A 16,820-nucleotide genomic window follows, 5' to 3' on the forward strand; every position below is an offset into this window, starting at 1 on the left:
ATAAGTTTTTTAAAGGATGTTCTGGGCTGTTTTATTGAAAACATTGTGGATTTTTTTTAGAATGTTGTGGATTGTCTCAGCTGTTGTGGTGAAATTTGTTACAACTGTCAAAGATGAGCAGAGTTTTCAGAGCAGATTGTTGGATTTGGATTGGCCAGAAGCCTCCTCAGTGAGGTGGAAACTCTCAATAAAAGATTTCTTTTTTCCGCTTCGCAGTTACAAAGCATCAATCAGATAGAGAAAATCCTCAAGGAAGAGCTGTGTATTTGTAATGACATTGAATTAACGCATCATGGCAGAGTTCTATACTCACTATACTGAGTGCCCTTTTCACTTGTTGTTTGTGCTTGGTTTGCAACAAAATAATTGCCATGCCAAAATACTTACACACTTTCATCAGGTGAGAGACTGCCACTGAAGAAAGAACAGTTCTTACTTTCCATTTCAGCAAGCCTGTGAGGGAAGAAACAATGAATTGCTTTACTCAATAAATGTTTGTTAAAAAAAAATACATTGGATGGGATTTTCTGGCCCTTCTCCACAGGTGGGATCTTCTGCTCCCGCTGAAGGCAACTCCACGTGGCGGGTTCCCTGAGAGTGGGGCGGGCAAACCATTCAGAGCGCCATAGACCTCGGCAAGACTGGAAGATTCTGTTGACGGCCAAGGCGAGCCACCTCAGCTGCTGGGAAACTGTGGGGGAGGGGGTGGTGGGGGAGGTGGTGGGGGAATGGAAAATCGCAGCCATTGTCAACTTGGTATCAGGAAATAGAAATGCCCTTCGCACTGCTCAGATCTTAGCAATCACATTTTTAGGCCAATATGTTGTTGCCTGAAAAAGGCTCACTCAGTTCCATTTAAGCTCCTACTTGAATATGTATCGTACCCAGCAACCTGTACTCTTAATGGCCTAGTTCAGTCTCCCCTTTGTTACTCCACCTTAATGTTTTAAAACTAATGTTTTAAACACTAAGTGACATTTTATTCCTTGATGTGAAAGTATGAGTTTCTTCTCTCTGGCAATGTGAATACAGCTTTGGTGCTCACTCACCCTATCACTCAAACTGGCTTCCACTGCCAGCAGAGACTAGGAAGATGATTGGAAAATTCCAGTTGGCATCCTCGATTTATCTGAATTAGGCTCTTAATGCAGTGGCACGGTGACACAATGGTTAACACTGCTGCCTCACGGTGCCAAGGACCCGGCTTGGGTCACTGCAGAGTCTGCATGTTCTCCCCGTGTCTGCATGGGTTTCCTCCGGGTGCTCCGGTTTCCTCCCACAGTCCGAAAGATGTGCTGGTTAGGTGCATTGGCCATACTAAATTCTCCCTCAGTGTACCCCGAACAGACACCGGAGTGTGGCAAGAAGGGGATTTTCACAGTAACTTCATTGGAGTGTTAATGTAAGCCTACTTGTGGTACTAATAAACAAACTTAAACTTAATGGCCGAAATTTTACCAGCGCGCCTGCCCTGGTCCCGGGGGCGGGCGAGTCTCGGAGAACGGCATGCTCTGTTGGCCTCGGGCGGGATCGTACAAAACCTGGGCAGACGTGCCGGTAAAATTCCACCCAATGAGTATAATGGGCGACCCACAATTTCTGGGCAGGGTGCCCTCTTGGCCCCTGAGCTTGACTCTGCAAAAATAACTTGGAGATGGGAAGGAGCTGGAGAATGGACAGGTCAGCTGGTGGGGCTATTTTTACCACCCCTCACTTCCATAACTGTCCTGTCGGAAGCTGGAAATGTAGCCCATGGAATACAGATTGATAGGGATTTTGAAATGGGCTTGCTGTCCACCACTCGGAGATTTATTATTGAAGCAATATGATGCAATGAGAGATTTTTTTGGTATGGGTAGTTCTTTATTCTCCTCTTTCTCCAATCTGTCAATCCCAATCAAATCCAAGTGGGTTACATAGACCCAGGTTTTGCCACTTTGAAAATGGCTGACAGAATTTACACGAAAAGCATGCAAGGATAGGTTGCTGCTTGATGCACTGGAAATGAATGTCTTCCCTCTTTCTTTCTTGCGGTAATAGAAGGGGTTGTGGGAAACGGGAGCTACGGATCTAAAATGACAACTCGAGACTTTTTAATCATGTGGTGCCTAGCCTATGACACCTTGTGCCATTATACTGTCTGCGAGCTGTATTTCTGCCCCTCCTATATATTGGAATACTCAAGCTATTAGCGAGTGCAAAGCTAAAGGCAGTTTGCAAATGTACTGCTTTTCAATATCAATAACAGCTGAAGAAAAGAAAAGTGGGGGAGGTGATGGCTTAGTGGTATTATCGCTAGACTATTAGTCCAGAAACTCAGCTGATTTTCTGGGGACCCGGGTTCAAATCCCACCATGGCAGATGGTGAAATTTGAATTCAATAAAAATGTCTGAAATTCAGAGTCTACTGATGACCATGAAACCATTGTCGATTGTCAGAAAAATCTGGTTCACTAATGTTCTTCAGGAAAGGAAATCTGCCGTCCTTACCTGTTCTGGCCTACATGTGACTCCAGAGCCACACAGCAATGTGGTTGACTCTCAACTGCCCTCTGAACAAGGGCAACTTGGGATGGAGCGAGCGTCACCCATGTCCCACGAATGAATGAGTGAAAAGTATTGTCTGTTAATCACCATGATGTCCCCTTTCCAGGACCAATCATTTATTAGTGCCTCACAGTAGGTGCTTTCCACTTTACTTCAAGAAAAAGTCTGGGAATTGAAATATTTGGATGCTGTGTAATTGTTGATTAAAAGTTTAATTACTCTTGGCACATTAGATTAAATTTTATGCTAAAAATTGTGAATTGGCCAAACAGATGTGAATGATGCCAATTAATAATTCGGTAAAATTGATTACATCCATGTTTTATGATGAATTCTGTCACAGTTCCCATCTACTTGCCTGCTAGCATAGTGTTCAATCCTGGAGTGTGTATCTGCATGTGGCAACATTGGGGATGAGGCAGGCCTGAAACATAAAATAGACATTAAGGATATATACCTGTTTGTAAAAATGCAAACGCGCACACACAAACCAACTTGAGTCTGTCATTTCATCTTTTTGGATTCAGTAGTGTGTTAGCTTCCAGAGAGGATCTAGTGTCCTTATATGCCAAAGGACCATACTGCTCAACACATAAATACTCATATTGTAATGCTTCTCAATTCTTTTGAAGGTGGACTGAGTTAAGACAAAGTGAGGTGAGGCTTTACATTTAGCTACTTTATTTCATATTTGGGTGCACATGCAAAGCAATAGTTATGATCATATTAACTGGCCTGAATTTTCCCACAGGCAGAGCGGCTCTGTATGTTGTGAAAATGGCCGCAGAGCATCAGATCTGTATTTCCAGCCCCCAACCCCCACCATTTTCATGAGGAGGAGTTGTGTGGGTTGCATTTTATTTAAGCATGGATCCTAAGGTCTGACCATGGTAGAAGCGAGGTGAGCCGGCATTGGGGCTATAAGGGAAAAGGATAGTGGATGGGAGCATGGATTGGCACTTGATTGGCATTGGTGCTATCAAGAGCCATGGGGATGGTGGAGTGACATAAGTTGGCATGGAGTGTATGATGAGCCATGGGAGAAGGTGGAGGGGCATGAGGTAGGATGGGTTGGCATGGAAAATGAGGGTAAGGGTGAAGGGTAAAGGCTACAGAGCTTTATTAAATCTTTTTTCCCCAAAGCTGCAACAAAGTCCCACAGCACCAAGATGGGCCTATCTCTGACCTGGCAGTGCCTTTACTGTCTCCATACTGTTTCCTGGGTCACCGGCACACTCTGCCCCAACCAGAAATTGGGATACCACCGCATTTTTCGCTTATTGGGTTTGCAGAATTGTCCCAACTCTGTGCTCCTGACGCGGGAGTGAAAGTTCAGACCACACATGATACAGCATCTTTATCAATAATTTAAAAAAAAAACAGACTTCCCAACATGAGTGGGGCATCTTTGATGACTTGAAAACTAGGTCTCATAGCATTTCCAAGCTCTTAAGCAAAGTCCATTACAGTTTTGTCTAACAAACCTGATGGCCCTTGTAGTCTTCCTGTCCCCAAATCCTTTTCTGCATTAATTTTCTTATTAACTCACTCTTCATCAGTTGAGATCAAAGGGATTGATTACCTGCAACCTTCACTCCCTAGTAGCAATGTGCTCCAAAAATGGCAGCTGGCCAGGATGCAACCGAACCCAGCTTTAGTCATTAATAATACTTGACATGTATTGTAAAGGTAATCTTTAAAATAGTCCTCCAATTCCTTCCGCAGACTAAGTGGGTGGATAAACTCTAACCTGTACAGATGAGGAAGGACTTACATCTGGTGTTGAGTTAGCTGATTTCAGCCAGTGGGCCAGCTAGGATACTATATTTGGCTTCAGCATCCCATGGGCTAGCGAGGGTAAAGCATAGACCTACGTAGGAGGCCTCTGGAATTGCAAACAACTGTGCATTAATATTTTTAGGGCAGAGAGAAAGAAAACTCTCATCCAGCAGAAGGTAACATCTGTAGATAATGTTTCAAAGAAAATTACTCACCATTAGAGGAAATAAATAATTCAAAAGCTTTTCATTCAAGGTGAAAGGCAAAACTGCGAGGGAGAAAATGTTATCCTGATAGGTTTGACTTACGTGTCAATGCTGTCTCCCTCCATCACTGACTGGACAGGCAGGTACCCTCTCTGTGGATGTTTACTGAAGTACTGTTTGGTTCTAAACTTGTTTTTCAACGTCTTGGCAAAGTCCCGCACATTTTCTCCTGATGTTGTCTGGGGGAAGAGCAAAAGGATTTAGGTACCAATTGATGTAGTCAAATGAAGCACTTGTTTGATCAATGGTGTTTGGGTATGAATCGAGGTGAATGTCTACTCACTATGAGGAACTGGAGCAAAATTAGTCAGAAGCAGTTTCACTGCAGTTTCCCCTGAGCATAATTATGCTGTAGAAAACTTAGCTTAAAGCTGGTTTATAAATGAAAAATGATGCTATGTGTCGGTAATCTGGACGATTGTAGGACATAACTTTCCAGGCCTGATTTTTAGATTTCAGCTGTGATATTAGGAAGCTGTGCTGGTATTGGCACAGAAAGGGAGGAGAAAGGTGGAAAATGGTGATGGAGTGAGTCTTCCCGGGCCTGTTGTCATATACTTTCTTACAGTCAGTACAGCTATTACAGTAGAGGTTTGGATCAGGTTGGCCTGCCCGCCTAACTGGTTAAAATAGTCTGAACTGAAGAGAGATCCAGAAAAAAAGAGGGTGAGGCAATATACCTAAAAAATTGACCTTGGTAAGAAGGCATAATAACCTGTTGGCTCTGACAGTAGATTTTGGTTATGATTTCAGGTTCCCAGTCCTTATTGCTTCAGACTGTTGTTACGATTGCTTTTAGTCAAAAGTCACTTGAGAATGTCAGTCAGTTCAATACAGAAATTTCATCCTGGGAAACAGAAACCTGACATTATTTAGCTAAGACCAAGCATAGAATTCTTTTAGTCAAGGTGATGCACCAGCTTTGGCTACAGTGGGAAATGCATAATGCTCATGGTGGAGTAGTGCTTTCTGTGGGTTTGTTTATAATGATACATGTTACTTACAGGGGCACAGTACTCCATGATGGGGTAGTGTAGTTTGTGACCCTTGCTTGCCCTTCCTGTCAAGAAACATGTTTGGCAGATGTCAACATTAAACTGCTTCAAACTGCGGTATCTGAAGCAGAAAAGATAGATTTTAGAGATAGTAAGGATTAGAAATTAAACATGAAACAAGAATCAAATGAAAAACAATTCTGCAACAGCAAAAATGAAAAATAAATCATACACAAAGGCATCTTTGTTGACAAAAATGTTAAACTGGCATTAATGGACAGATCTAATTGCTAGCCAATGTCAACAAGAACCAATAGATGGACAAGATTACCAGTGTGAGCACTGACAATGAACATCAGTGTCAAAGTATATACCAACTTGCAAGAGCCCAGTGCCAAAGCAGACAGCAGGCACAAGCAAGAATACCAGTTCATAGAGTCATAGAATCCCTACGGTGCAGAAGGAGGCCATTCAGCCCATCAAGCCTGCACCGACAACAATCCCACCCAGGTCCTATCCCCATAACCCCATGTATTTACCCTTGCTAGTCCCCTGACACTAAGGGACAATGTACCATGGCCAATCAACCGAACTTGCACATCTTTGGACTGTGGGAGGAAACCCACACAGACACAGGGAGAATGTGCAAAGCCACACAGTCACCGGAGGCCAGAATTGAACCTGGGTCCCTGGCACTGTGAGACAGGAGTGCTAACCACTGTACCACTGTGCTGCCCATTCAGTTCCGCGTAAATGAGTCAGTGACTGTCTTAACATGTTAACTCCTCACTTTACCTTGCTAGGATTTGATATAGCGTTCCTCACTTAACGGAAACATAATTAAAATATACAATTGGATAAAGAAGATGCTTATATTACAATAGTGCTATTTCCATTAAGAGTTGTCAACTAGATTAGTTTCCAATATTTATCAGTATATAGTTAACAAGAAATAATCTACAACATAAAATTCACTCAGTCGGTGGAAAATGAACAAGATGGTGTTTGCATTTGCTTTCTGTGAACCTTGCCTTCCATTTCTCTTCTTGAAGCCCTACCTCATAATTTATTTATGAAATTATGCTCTCTGACTGCTCAGTCCATCTGATTCTCCATCTTCCCAGTGATTTTCCAATGCACTGGGAAGCAGAGTTTACAAACAGTCAGAGGCAAAATAAGAAATAAGAGAAAAAGGAAGGATAATTAGTGGAAGAAAAGAAAAAAAGGGATGGAGTAAAGAGATAAAAGTGTGTGTATGTGAAGGAGAAAGAGAGAGAAGAGCGAGAGACAAGAACGAGTTAAAGAGAAAGAAAGCTAAGGCTGGAGGAAGAGAAAAAAAGTGAGAAACAAAAGTTTCCACTTGTGGAGGAGACCAAAACTGGAGGCCATAAAATAGGGAGGTTGCGAATAAATTCACCTGGGCATTCAGACAAAACTTCCTCACTGAAAGAATGGATAGAATGTGGAACTCGCTGCTGCAAGAAGTGGTTGATGTGAACGGCATGGATGTATTTAAGGGGAAGCTGGGTAAACATGAGGGAGAAAGGATGGGAAGCAGGGTGGGAAGAAACTTGTAAAGCATAAAATACAGCACACATCATTTGTCTGAGTAGGCTGTTTCTGCGCTGTACATTCTATGCATTTTGAAAGTGAGAAAATATGTAAATCAGACCACAAGAAACAAAAATCAAGAAACAGAATTGTAACGGGCGAGGAAGCAGAGAAACTCAAGATCGAGAGTAAGAGAAATGAGTGAGTGTAGAATGAATGAAGAAGGAGAGAGAGAACTAGGAATGAAAGATTTACTACTACCAGTATTTTTAGTTTGAAGCCAACAGGCCCATAGAAGTTTGAGAAATACCAAAACAGATACTTCTCAAATTATCAAGGATAATAATTGGTAGGAACGTATGAACCAAAGACATGTGGACTTGGCACTGTGTGGCCAATTATTATTTTGTTGATATGTGCCTCTATGCTTTCTCCAAATCAGCTTTGCCTGGAATCAAACACCTAGATTAAATGTCGCGAGAACAGGATCATTTGTAATTACGCTGCTAACTTCTCTTTATCATATCCACTGGGTTTAACAGCACCAGAGTAAAATGGAGAAGCAGAATACAATATATCTTTTGTTTAAATGAATGGCCTAATAAAAAAATAGGTATCTGTAAAAGTAATTGGTTTTATTTACCTACCTAAAGCCTTTGATGGGGCATTGCTTGCAGATGTGACATTTGGCTTGGTGCTTTGCAGCTTCTGCAGTTATTAAACGATGCAGGACAGGCAGCCAGACCATCGACTGAGGCTCCAATCTCATCCACTCCAGGAAGTGGGTGGCTTCAATTATTGGTTTATCATTAACCTGGAGACAGCACAGTAAAGGACATGCTACAGACATTGTGTTGATGCAATCTTCAAGTCCAGACTGTGTACATACTCTCCAGCCTAGATATTCTGATATGCGTACACAGATGCCAGGCTTAAGCCATTTATTTTAAATGAGTTAACTGTGGCATTGAAAGAATGCCGATTGGAAATCTAGTATTTAGTGTCACAGGAAGGGTTATGTTTTGTTTAATATTCCAAGAGATAAATATAGACAGCAATAATAGAAGTTTCTGCATGCAAGATTTTATCGAACACAGAAAATGTAACAATGTGAAATGATTGGCACGATGAAAAATATATGTTCGAATAGAATGGGATAGAAAGGTTGATGCAGGAATGCAAAATGATAACAGAAAATTCAATGGGGTTTTGTATTCCACATGTCAGAGTAAATCAGAAAGCGCTGGAAGTATTAGAGGAGGGGGAAGCCAGCGTGCAAGCGGAATCATGTCAGAAGCAGGGAAGAAGTTCGTTTCTGAAAAAAGAACTTGAGAAGTTAGGAATTCGATTAAGAAAAATGCTACCCCCTCAGCTCAGCAGCCCGCCAGGATGACACTCAACCATCTCCAACCCTAAAGCCAAGGTTTAAACAAGCTGCCATGGCAGCTCCCCACCCCCTCCACCACACTACCCCACCTCCCCACCCTGCTGTGACCCAGTACAATTGGCCAGATGTGGTCATGCATTCAACCAGCAGGCATCAAACATTCAGGATGGAGAGGCTCATAAAATATATGTAACCGCACACCTAAATATTAATGTGAATGTACCCATTATCATACAATGATTTTTTGAAATCCATGTGCACTTATTTTCATAATGCCTTCAAAGAAATTATGGACCACATTTCTTGGCCACCTCAGTGGTGGCTTTGCAGGTGGGGGCCCATAAAATGCCAAAGGTGCTGTGCCCACCCCTACCCACCTAATCCGCTGCAATCTTCTCAGTAGTGAGGGTGGTTTGGCCAACCTGCCCACTCATGGGCCAATTAAGACCCTTAAATGGTTACTTAATGGCCACTTAAGGTCCTCATCCCACTGGGATTTAGCAGGGGCTGCATTCTTTAGCCCGAGCTGCTTTCCTCCCTGACCATTTCCCCTCCACCGTGGTCTGTCTACCCTAAACCACTGTGCGGGGGGGGGGGGGGGGGGGGGGGGCGGCTTCTAGCTTGACCTCAGTGATGCCAGCCACCCTCTCCCCCCACCATATACCTTTCACTCTGGCTTCAACTTCTTGGCATTGGGGATTAGATAGATTTGCAGCAGTAGCCACTGCTCCCGGTGGTACTGCTGGGACCAGATTGCAGGCCATTTTATCGGCTGGCAAGTCTCTGGGTTGCCACAAGTGGGCAGGAGTCCTGCTTTAAACCAATCCAAGCGTTAGGTTGCTGGGGGTGAGCTCCCCCTTGACTTTTTCACTGGGGAAACTGAGTCCTACGTATATGTAATTGTTTCATAGGATGCAAGTGTACATTCCCGGAAATCCAAGAAAAGCAGAAAACCCCAAAGATAACAATCCCATAATTACTTGCATATACTATCCCATATCAAGCAACTGATTTTAGAGAGGTGAGTGAATGGCTGAAAATGTGGGACTGAATTATACTCTTCATATTCCAGGACTGTGAGGAAAGATTTCTGCCTGCCTTCTGGGCTCCAACTTCACCCTCATCCATTTCTCGGGGTGGTGGTGAATATCCAAGGTATTCTCCTGCCATCAACAATGAGCCAATGCTGCCAGAGAATTATTCTGGCAGGATTAGTCATCTGCAGCAGCTGATGAGTCAGTGCAAACTATGAGATAGAAAAGGTCTTAAGGTGAGAGACAGATGGACAGCTTTTATGTCTGAGGCCTAATGGGAATGGGAAGTTCCTATCACGCGCCATGTCATCCAGAGGAAAGTGGCATTCCATACTGTCCTAAGGACTACCCAACATCCCCCTCATACTGGACACTGGACGCCATTGGTGACATCATTGGATGACTGGAAGATGGAATGAATGGCTGGGACCTGCTTCTCTAAAGTAATTTATAAGTGATCGGGAAGGAAAGGAAACCTGTAAGTATAGCAGAGGAAAATCCATTCCATAGTGCAGCAGGTTAAGCTTCAGGCTGCTGGGGCATTTGAGGTTGTTTGAGAGCAGGATTTTACCACAGGGAGCTTGAGGTATCCTATCAGGGAGGCTAACAAGGGCATTTGGGGAGTATTTAAATCAAATTGGAATATGAAGCAAGAGTGGAATAGACCTCTTGGAAAAGAAAGTAAATTTTATGGGTGGAGGGAATGAGAACTTCAAAGAGTTTAAAGTGGATTAGATAGTCAAAAGAAAAGGGTAAGAAAAATCGAAGGACAATTGCTAAAACAATATGCATGGGTATGAATGCACAAGAGTGTGGGGAAAAGGGTTGAGAACTAGAAACATTGATTAAAATAGAAAGTTTCATTGAAATATAAAATCTCATTAAATTGAAAGTCTCATAAGAAGAGATCTCAAAGAGCTGCTTCTGAGTGTGCTGCTGACATATCTCAGTGTGATCTTGGATCTAGATGTCCTGCTTGGGAGCCAGGAATAGACTATCTGTATTCCAGTTGTGGAGAACCCTGTGCTTACTGCAACTTCTGCCTAGAGGAAGAGGTTGATGACAAATTCATAGCTGTTTCCTATGCTTCAGCACACAGGACAACTGAGACCCCACCATAACCTCTGAGTATGAACAGATGGACTTTAGTGATGTCTCTGGATCTCCCATTCCTGAGTGTTGGCACTTTTGTTGAGGTTGGTAATTATCCGATTATGGAGCACAGACCCACAATGTCCAGGCACCATTGCTTTAAATGTCTCCCTGTCAGTTGCTGCTACCGCGCTGTGAAATTGTTAGAACACAGAGCTGTGAAACATGTGGTTTGTGAGATTGAGATGTGATTAGTAGCTAATTTATTACAGAGAAAAGCAGCTTTCATCTCGATTTTCATTAAAAAAACTTCATCCCCAGGGATTTAAACATTCAAACTCCAATCAAAACTAAATAAACCAAGGTTCTAAAGCGGAAAGAACAGAAACTTGAGACAACATTTATTTCACTGAATAGTAATCCTTATACAATAGCTGTTGCTGTTGCAAAATCCAATGTTTATTTTTTGCAAGTCCAAAGTTCCTTCCCTTGTTAGATATGTTCTAGAGGGAGCTGGACGGGCCCTTGTGGCTAAAGGGATCAAGGAGTATGGAGAGAAAGTCGGAGTGGGATACTGAAAGTGCATGATCATCCATGATCATATTGAATGGTGGTTCAGTCTCAAAGGGACGAATGGTCTATTCCTGCACCTATTTTCTATGTTTCTATGTTTTAAGGCTAATTTTGACCCATGGATTCAGAGGCTCATTAGCTACAGTTGGAAACTTGTGCATTAATCTTTCCATTTCCATTCTGTTTGTTCATTTATTTTCTGATGCTGAATCTTGAGATCAGTCTTAAGATGACTGAGTTGTTATTTGACTAGCAATGGAAATGAAGGAGAAATGAAAAATAAAGGCAAAACACAAGAACGTGTCTGTGAATTGGAGGCAGGGTTACACATGAACAAATCTGTAACAAAGGCACTGAAACATCCCACAATATTCCTTTGGCCTATGTATGTCAGGTTAGCCCAGCTCTTAACCCCAACCCTCCTCGATGGAAAAAGCTCGCAACAAACTTACAAACCGGAAGCAGCTCCTGACACTGGACTCCACATTGCTTCCTCCAAATGACGCCACCTCACCCAATTGGCGCGGGATCTGAATGGCTTCATGCAGGAGAAGGCTGAGGTGGCGCTGATCGCACAGGCTCGTTGAGTCACTCACTTGCTTGTACAGGTCTGCGCAGGGAAAAAATATCAGGGTGGTTACGTAGATGAAGCAACCTAGGTGAAGTAACTGTAGGGCAGCACGGTGGCACAGTAGTTAGCACTGCTGCCTGACAGTGCCATGGATCCAGGTTCGATTCCTGGCCAGGGTCAATGTTTGTGTGATGTTTGCACGTTTTCCCCGTGTCTGCATGGGTTTCCTCCGGGTGCTCCGGCTCCCACCCACAAACCGTGGATTGGCCATGCTAATAAAGGATATGATTACATCTTGTGTGATTGTACTTGAGTTATATTTTCGGTGATCTTCCCTTGCACAATGTGCATATTAATTGTAATTTTAACCTTGTATTCTTATTTGTGTTGATGTGCTGGGTAATGGAGATAGTAATGTCTTGATAACTGACAATTTGATCACTTCTGAGTGAGTTTTTCTGTGAGGAGTGATTTTTGTGAATCATCATAACCAATAAGATGAAGAACATCTGCCTATGTGTATGGGATTCTTTCCTGTTTTATGCACGTTTATCAGCATTAAGGCCAGGTGCAGCATGGATTAAAGACAGAAAATGCTCCCTCTGTGTTTATCCATTAAATGTTCCTGGGTCTGATGTAACAACGGATTAGGTTTATCCTTATCAAGAGCCTGCCTTATCAAGGTAAATAACAACATAGTTCAGATGTAGAGAAAGCTCCCTCTGTATTATCTTATTAAACACTCAAACTTAGGATATAGCTAAGATGTACAGTGTACATCTGCCATTCACCCCCGATATGTGCCTTGAACTCAGAGGAATATTCTCTGATATTATATTTCTAACATCAGCCAAATTGTCCCCTCTTCCTGGCACAGTATATCCAAAGGCATTTAATACGAAAACAAACTTTTGCTGACTTATCCACTTTGAAGCAGTATTGTAATCCCAAAAATAATTTATGTCAAACCAATATATCAAAAAAGTGAGGAGAGATTTTCATAGAATCCTTACAGTGCAGAAGGAGGTCATTCAGCCCATTGAATCTGCACTGACCACAATCCCACCCGTAACTCCACGTATTTAACCTAGCTAGTCCCCTTGACACTAAGGGGCAATTTAGCATGACCCGCACATCTTTGGAGTGTGGGAGGAAACCGGAGCACCCCGGAGGAAACCCGCACTAACACAGGGAGAATGTGTAAACTCCACACAGTAAGAAGTCTCACAGCACCAGTTGAGACTTCTTACTGTGCTTACCCCAGTCCAACGCCGACACCTCCACATCATAAACTCCACACAAAAATTCAGCCGAGGCCAGAATTGAACCTGGGTCCCTGGCGCTGTGAGGCAGCAGTGCTAGCCGCTGTGCCACTCCTTTTCCTCAAATAGCATAACATTTACAATTTACATTTTGGTGAGTGACCAGCCTTGGAGTTATATTATTTATATTTTTAATAGTTTCTTTTTCACTCTCTAATTAAAAAGCCCAACATTGAACGGTTGTAGGACACTTCTAATGCAATTCTGTAATTTGTCTCCAGAAAAATATTTCTTATGACCTGAACTTTTAGGATGGAGGGGGCTCAAGCTCTAAGGAGCATTGATTGCTTCCTCACTTGGATGGAAGTCCTGCCTTGGAGAGCTGCCGGTCAATCAGAATGGCTGCTAGCTCTCTGGCCCATCCAGACACAGCGCTGCAGTGGCCGGAAGAGTCACTGCAACACCATGTCTGGGACAAAGGAGTAAAGTAAAGAAGGTTCTGCCCGCCACGGGAATCGTCACAGCAGGATACAAAATTTGACGGACCATTTGAAGGTCCGTTTACCTCGGGTGAGAATTTCCGGTCTCGGGGTGGGAACAACTGGAGAATCCTGCCCTAAGTGTCGGGATATGGAGCCCAAGTAAGTGGTAAGGGTCCTGGGGAGGCTAAAAGATTTCTGTGGCAGGGTGGGGAGTGTGATTGGTGGATAGGCTATGGAGGGAGGTCTGGAGGTGTCTGCTCCTGGAGGTGACCCCAGTCAGAAGGGGGCTTCTGATGGAGGCACTTCACCCACCTTCCCGCCCGAGATCTAGGATTTAAGTTTTTTCTCTATCTATGAGGTGCCCGCCAGCCTAAAAATTCAGGCTGAGTGGGAAGAGGCCATTAATTGGGACAAGGGCAGGCTTCCCATCTAGGCCCTGTACACCCCACTGTTAAATTGCAACCAGGTTGGGGCAGGTGGGATTCCAGTTGGTGGGGGTGGAGGCGGGGGAGTAAAATTCAGGCCTAAGTTTCCAACTTGCTGGGGAAGAATCTGACCTGTGATTGGGTCTTTCCTACTTGACTACAGAGTTTGAATCTACAGATCAGCCTTGGGGACTTCCTGATGTGAGTTGGTTCCATGATCCCAGCAATTAAGGCAGACTGGACTTTTTAAACTACACTGCCTGCTTGTGGTCCTTTGTGACCTTTGGCAAATGTTATAACCTGGCATAAAAAGCTGCATAATAAAATTTTAGCTGAATTAATGTACACAACATCCACAATGCTTCAAAGTAAAAATGTCAAGAAAGGTTTGCATTTAGCATCACATCACATCTGCCAGGAATAACTTCACCTAAACGGAATCACTTTTTGGAGTGCTTCTTGTGTAGATAAAGATAGTGGCGATTTTTTATGCAGCATTATCTGGCAAACAGCAGTGAATGGTTCATTTCTTTATGCAGGTTCAGGGAAGGATATTGCTTTTCTTCAAATAATGGTATTACATTTTTACTGTGGACCAAAGTAGGTATAAAGTTTTCATTCTGCTGAAACATCTGAAAGGTGGCATCGTTGCAGTGCAGTGGGCGGGCTACTAACTGAATCATGATGATACGAATACATTGTACGTGAACCATAAGACCATAAGACTATAAGATATAGGAGCAGAATTAGGCCATTCGGCCCATTGAATCTGCCCCGCCATTCAATCATGACTGATATGATTCTCATCACCATTCTCCTGCCTTCTCCCCATAACCCTTGATCCCCTTATTGATCAAGAACCTATCTATCTCTGTCTTAAAGACACTCAATGATCTGGCCTTTGCCCTCAGTAGCAATGAGTTCCACAGATTCACCACCCTCACGCTAAAGAAATTTCCCCTCATCTCAGTTTTAAAGGAGTGACCACTTTGAGATACTTCTGGGAAACGTGATAAGATGTAGTACAAATACGAAGCTTCCTTTCCACTTTTGTTTCTGATATTTACACTTGTATTTCTCTTCCACTTCTGAGTTGCACAAGGTGATAATTCCAGTCTTGAAGGACAAAACTCGAATCTTGCCATTGCGACCACTAGGGAGGAATAACAACAAATAAAAATGATCCCAAATGTGAGTAGTTGAAATAACTGGCATCTAAAAACATTGCTGGGACTGAAACCCCATTTTCATAATTTCAGTATTGAGCATGTCTATTCAAGTCTTCCAAAACAGAAATGCTTTTGAAAACAAACAGTTCCAAGAGTGTAGACTCTTTTTCTCTCTGTTTAATGCAGTAGCATGATCCTGATTCTGTATGGGGGCAGTTACCTGGCTCCAGTGAGTGATCTTTGACAGCAAGCGGTGTCGGTGTGTCACTTGTATGGCAAATGTCAGAGCTTAGCTCAGTCCTGTCTTCATCCAACATTCACACACAGGCACTTGCAGCATGGTACTGGATAGCAATCAGAAATGGCAAGTCTGGCTAATTGTTCTGCTCCTTAGCTTCCAGGCCCTAGATCTAATTTCAGGACCTGATTGATTGCACTGACTCAAGGCAGGCCAGTTATCAAATCTAGGAACTTCCTGATCTTTACGGCTCGTTGAGTGCACATTAATTTAGCTGTTGGGAAACTATGTAGGCTTGTAACTTCCTCAGAGTGGCAATCAGCGGTGGACATTGGTGGGGGTATTTGGACATTGGTGGGGGGGATTCAGACATGGGTGAGGGGGCTGCAATCTGGATGGGGTGGAATCTGGACATGGGGGGACTGGACATGTGGGCTGGGGTGGGGCTCTGGATGGTGGGAAAGGGGAGGGGTGTTCCAGAAATGGGGGTGTTGAGTGTCTGGACATGGGAGATGTCCAGACATGTGGGCGGCACGGTAGCACAGTGGTTAGCACAGCTGCTTCACAGCTCCAGGGACCTGGGTTCGATTCCTGGCTCGGGTTACTGTCTGTGCGGAGTTTGCACATTCTCCCCGTGTCTGCGTGGGTTTCCTCTGGGTGCTCTGGTTTCCTCCCACAGTCCAAAGATGTGCGGGTTAGGTTGATTGGCCATGCTAAATTGCCCCTTAGTGTCCCGGGATGCGTAGATTAGAGGGATTAGTGGGTAAAATATGAGGGTTAGAGGGACTAGCAGGTAAATATGTAGGGATATGGGGATAGGGCCTGGGTGGGATTGTTGTTGGTGCAGACTTGATGGGCCGAATGGCCTCTTTCTGCACTGTAGGGGTTCTATGGTTCTTGGGTGTCCAGAATGGCTCAGTCTGGGTCTTTATTATATTTACGCTGAAGTTAGAAGTGCTTTTTTTCCTTTTAACTCTTTCAGAGTAACTATGAGGGTAAAACCATCCATAGTTAATGATTTAAATTGCTTTGTTGGATAGTTCCCAGCCCAGCACAGTTGTCCTGGGAAGTTAGCACTTCGGGACAACACCAGGTAAACCCTTACCTGGGAACTTCCTGGAGGGATTAGTTCCCCAGGCATCATTGGGGTACCCCAAAAATCCACGCTGGGGAGCCAAGAAGCTATGGCTCTATAATGTCAGATGAGGCAAAACATAATTTACTTGTCTTAGAAATTAAACAAACATTTTAAAAACAGCTAACACATCTTATGCAAATTGATACTTACAACTCAAAATTCAAGAATAAAAACAATTTTTATGCTTCATTTATGAGTGCATTCTTCTGCAATCTTGGCTGTTGTTACATGGTGCAAATACCCATGCTAGTGGTAATACCTCCTACTGTGCAGATCTGGTACAGCTGGCTGCAAATTCAATCAGATCTACA

General features: G+C 43.4%; 1 protein-coding gene across 1 annotated transcript in view; it reads right to left on the bottom strand.

Moving 5' to 3' along the window:
- The window catches only part of drp2 (dystrophin related protein 2), an 87,323-nt gene that overhangs the window by 31,710 nt on the left and 38,793 nt on the right, over positions 1-16,820 (bottom strand). Inside the window, exons 11-17 of the mRNA XM_078211664.1 lie at positions 15,032-15,117; positions 11,677-11,834; positions 7,786-7,952; positions 5,597-5,708; positions 4,635-4,771; positions 2,906-2,971; positions 388-453 (exon numbers count right to left, since the gene is read on the bottom strand). Of these exons, the coding sequence (XP_078067790.1) occupies positions 388-453; positions 2,906-2,971; positions 4,635-4,771; positions 5,597-5,708; positions 7,786-7,952; positions 11,677-11,834; positions 15,032-15,117 (792 nt within the window). The remainder of the gene's footprint in view (positions 1-387; positions 454-2,905; positions 2,972-4,634; positions 4,772-5,596; positions 5,709-7,785; positions 7,953-11,676; positions 11,835-15,031; positions 15,118-16,820) is intronic.

Source organism: Mustelus asterias, chromosome 4, assembly GCF_964213995.1.
Source record: "Mustelus asterias chromosome 4, sMusAst1.hap1.1, whole genome shotgun sequence".
Lineage (NCBI taxonomy): Eukaryota > Metazoa > Chordata > Chondrichthyes > Carcharhiniformes > Triakidae > Mustelus > Mustelus asterias.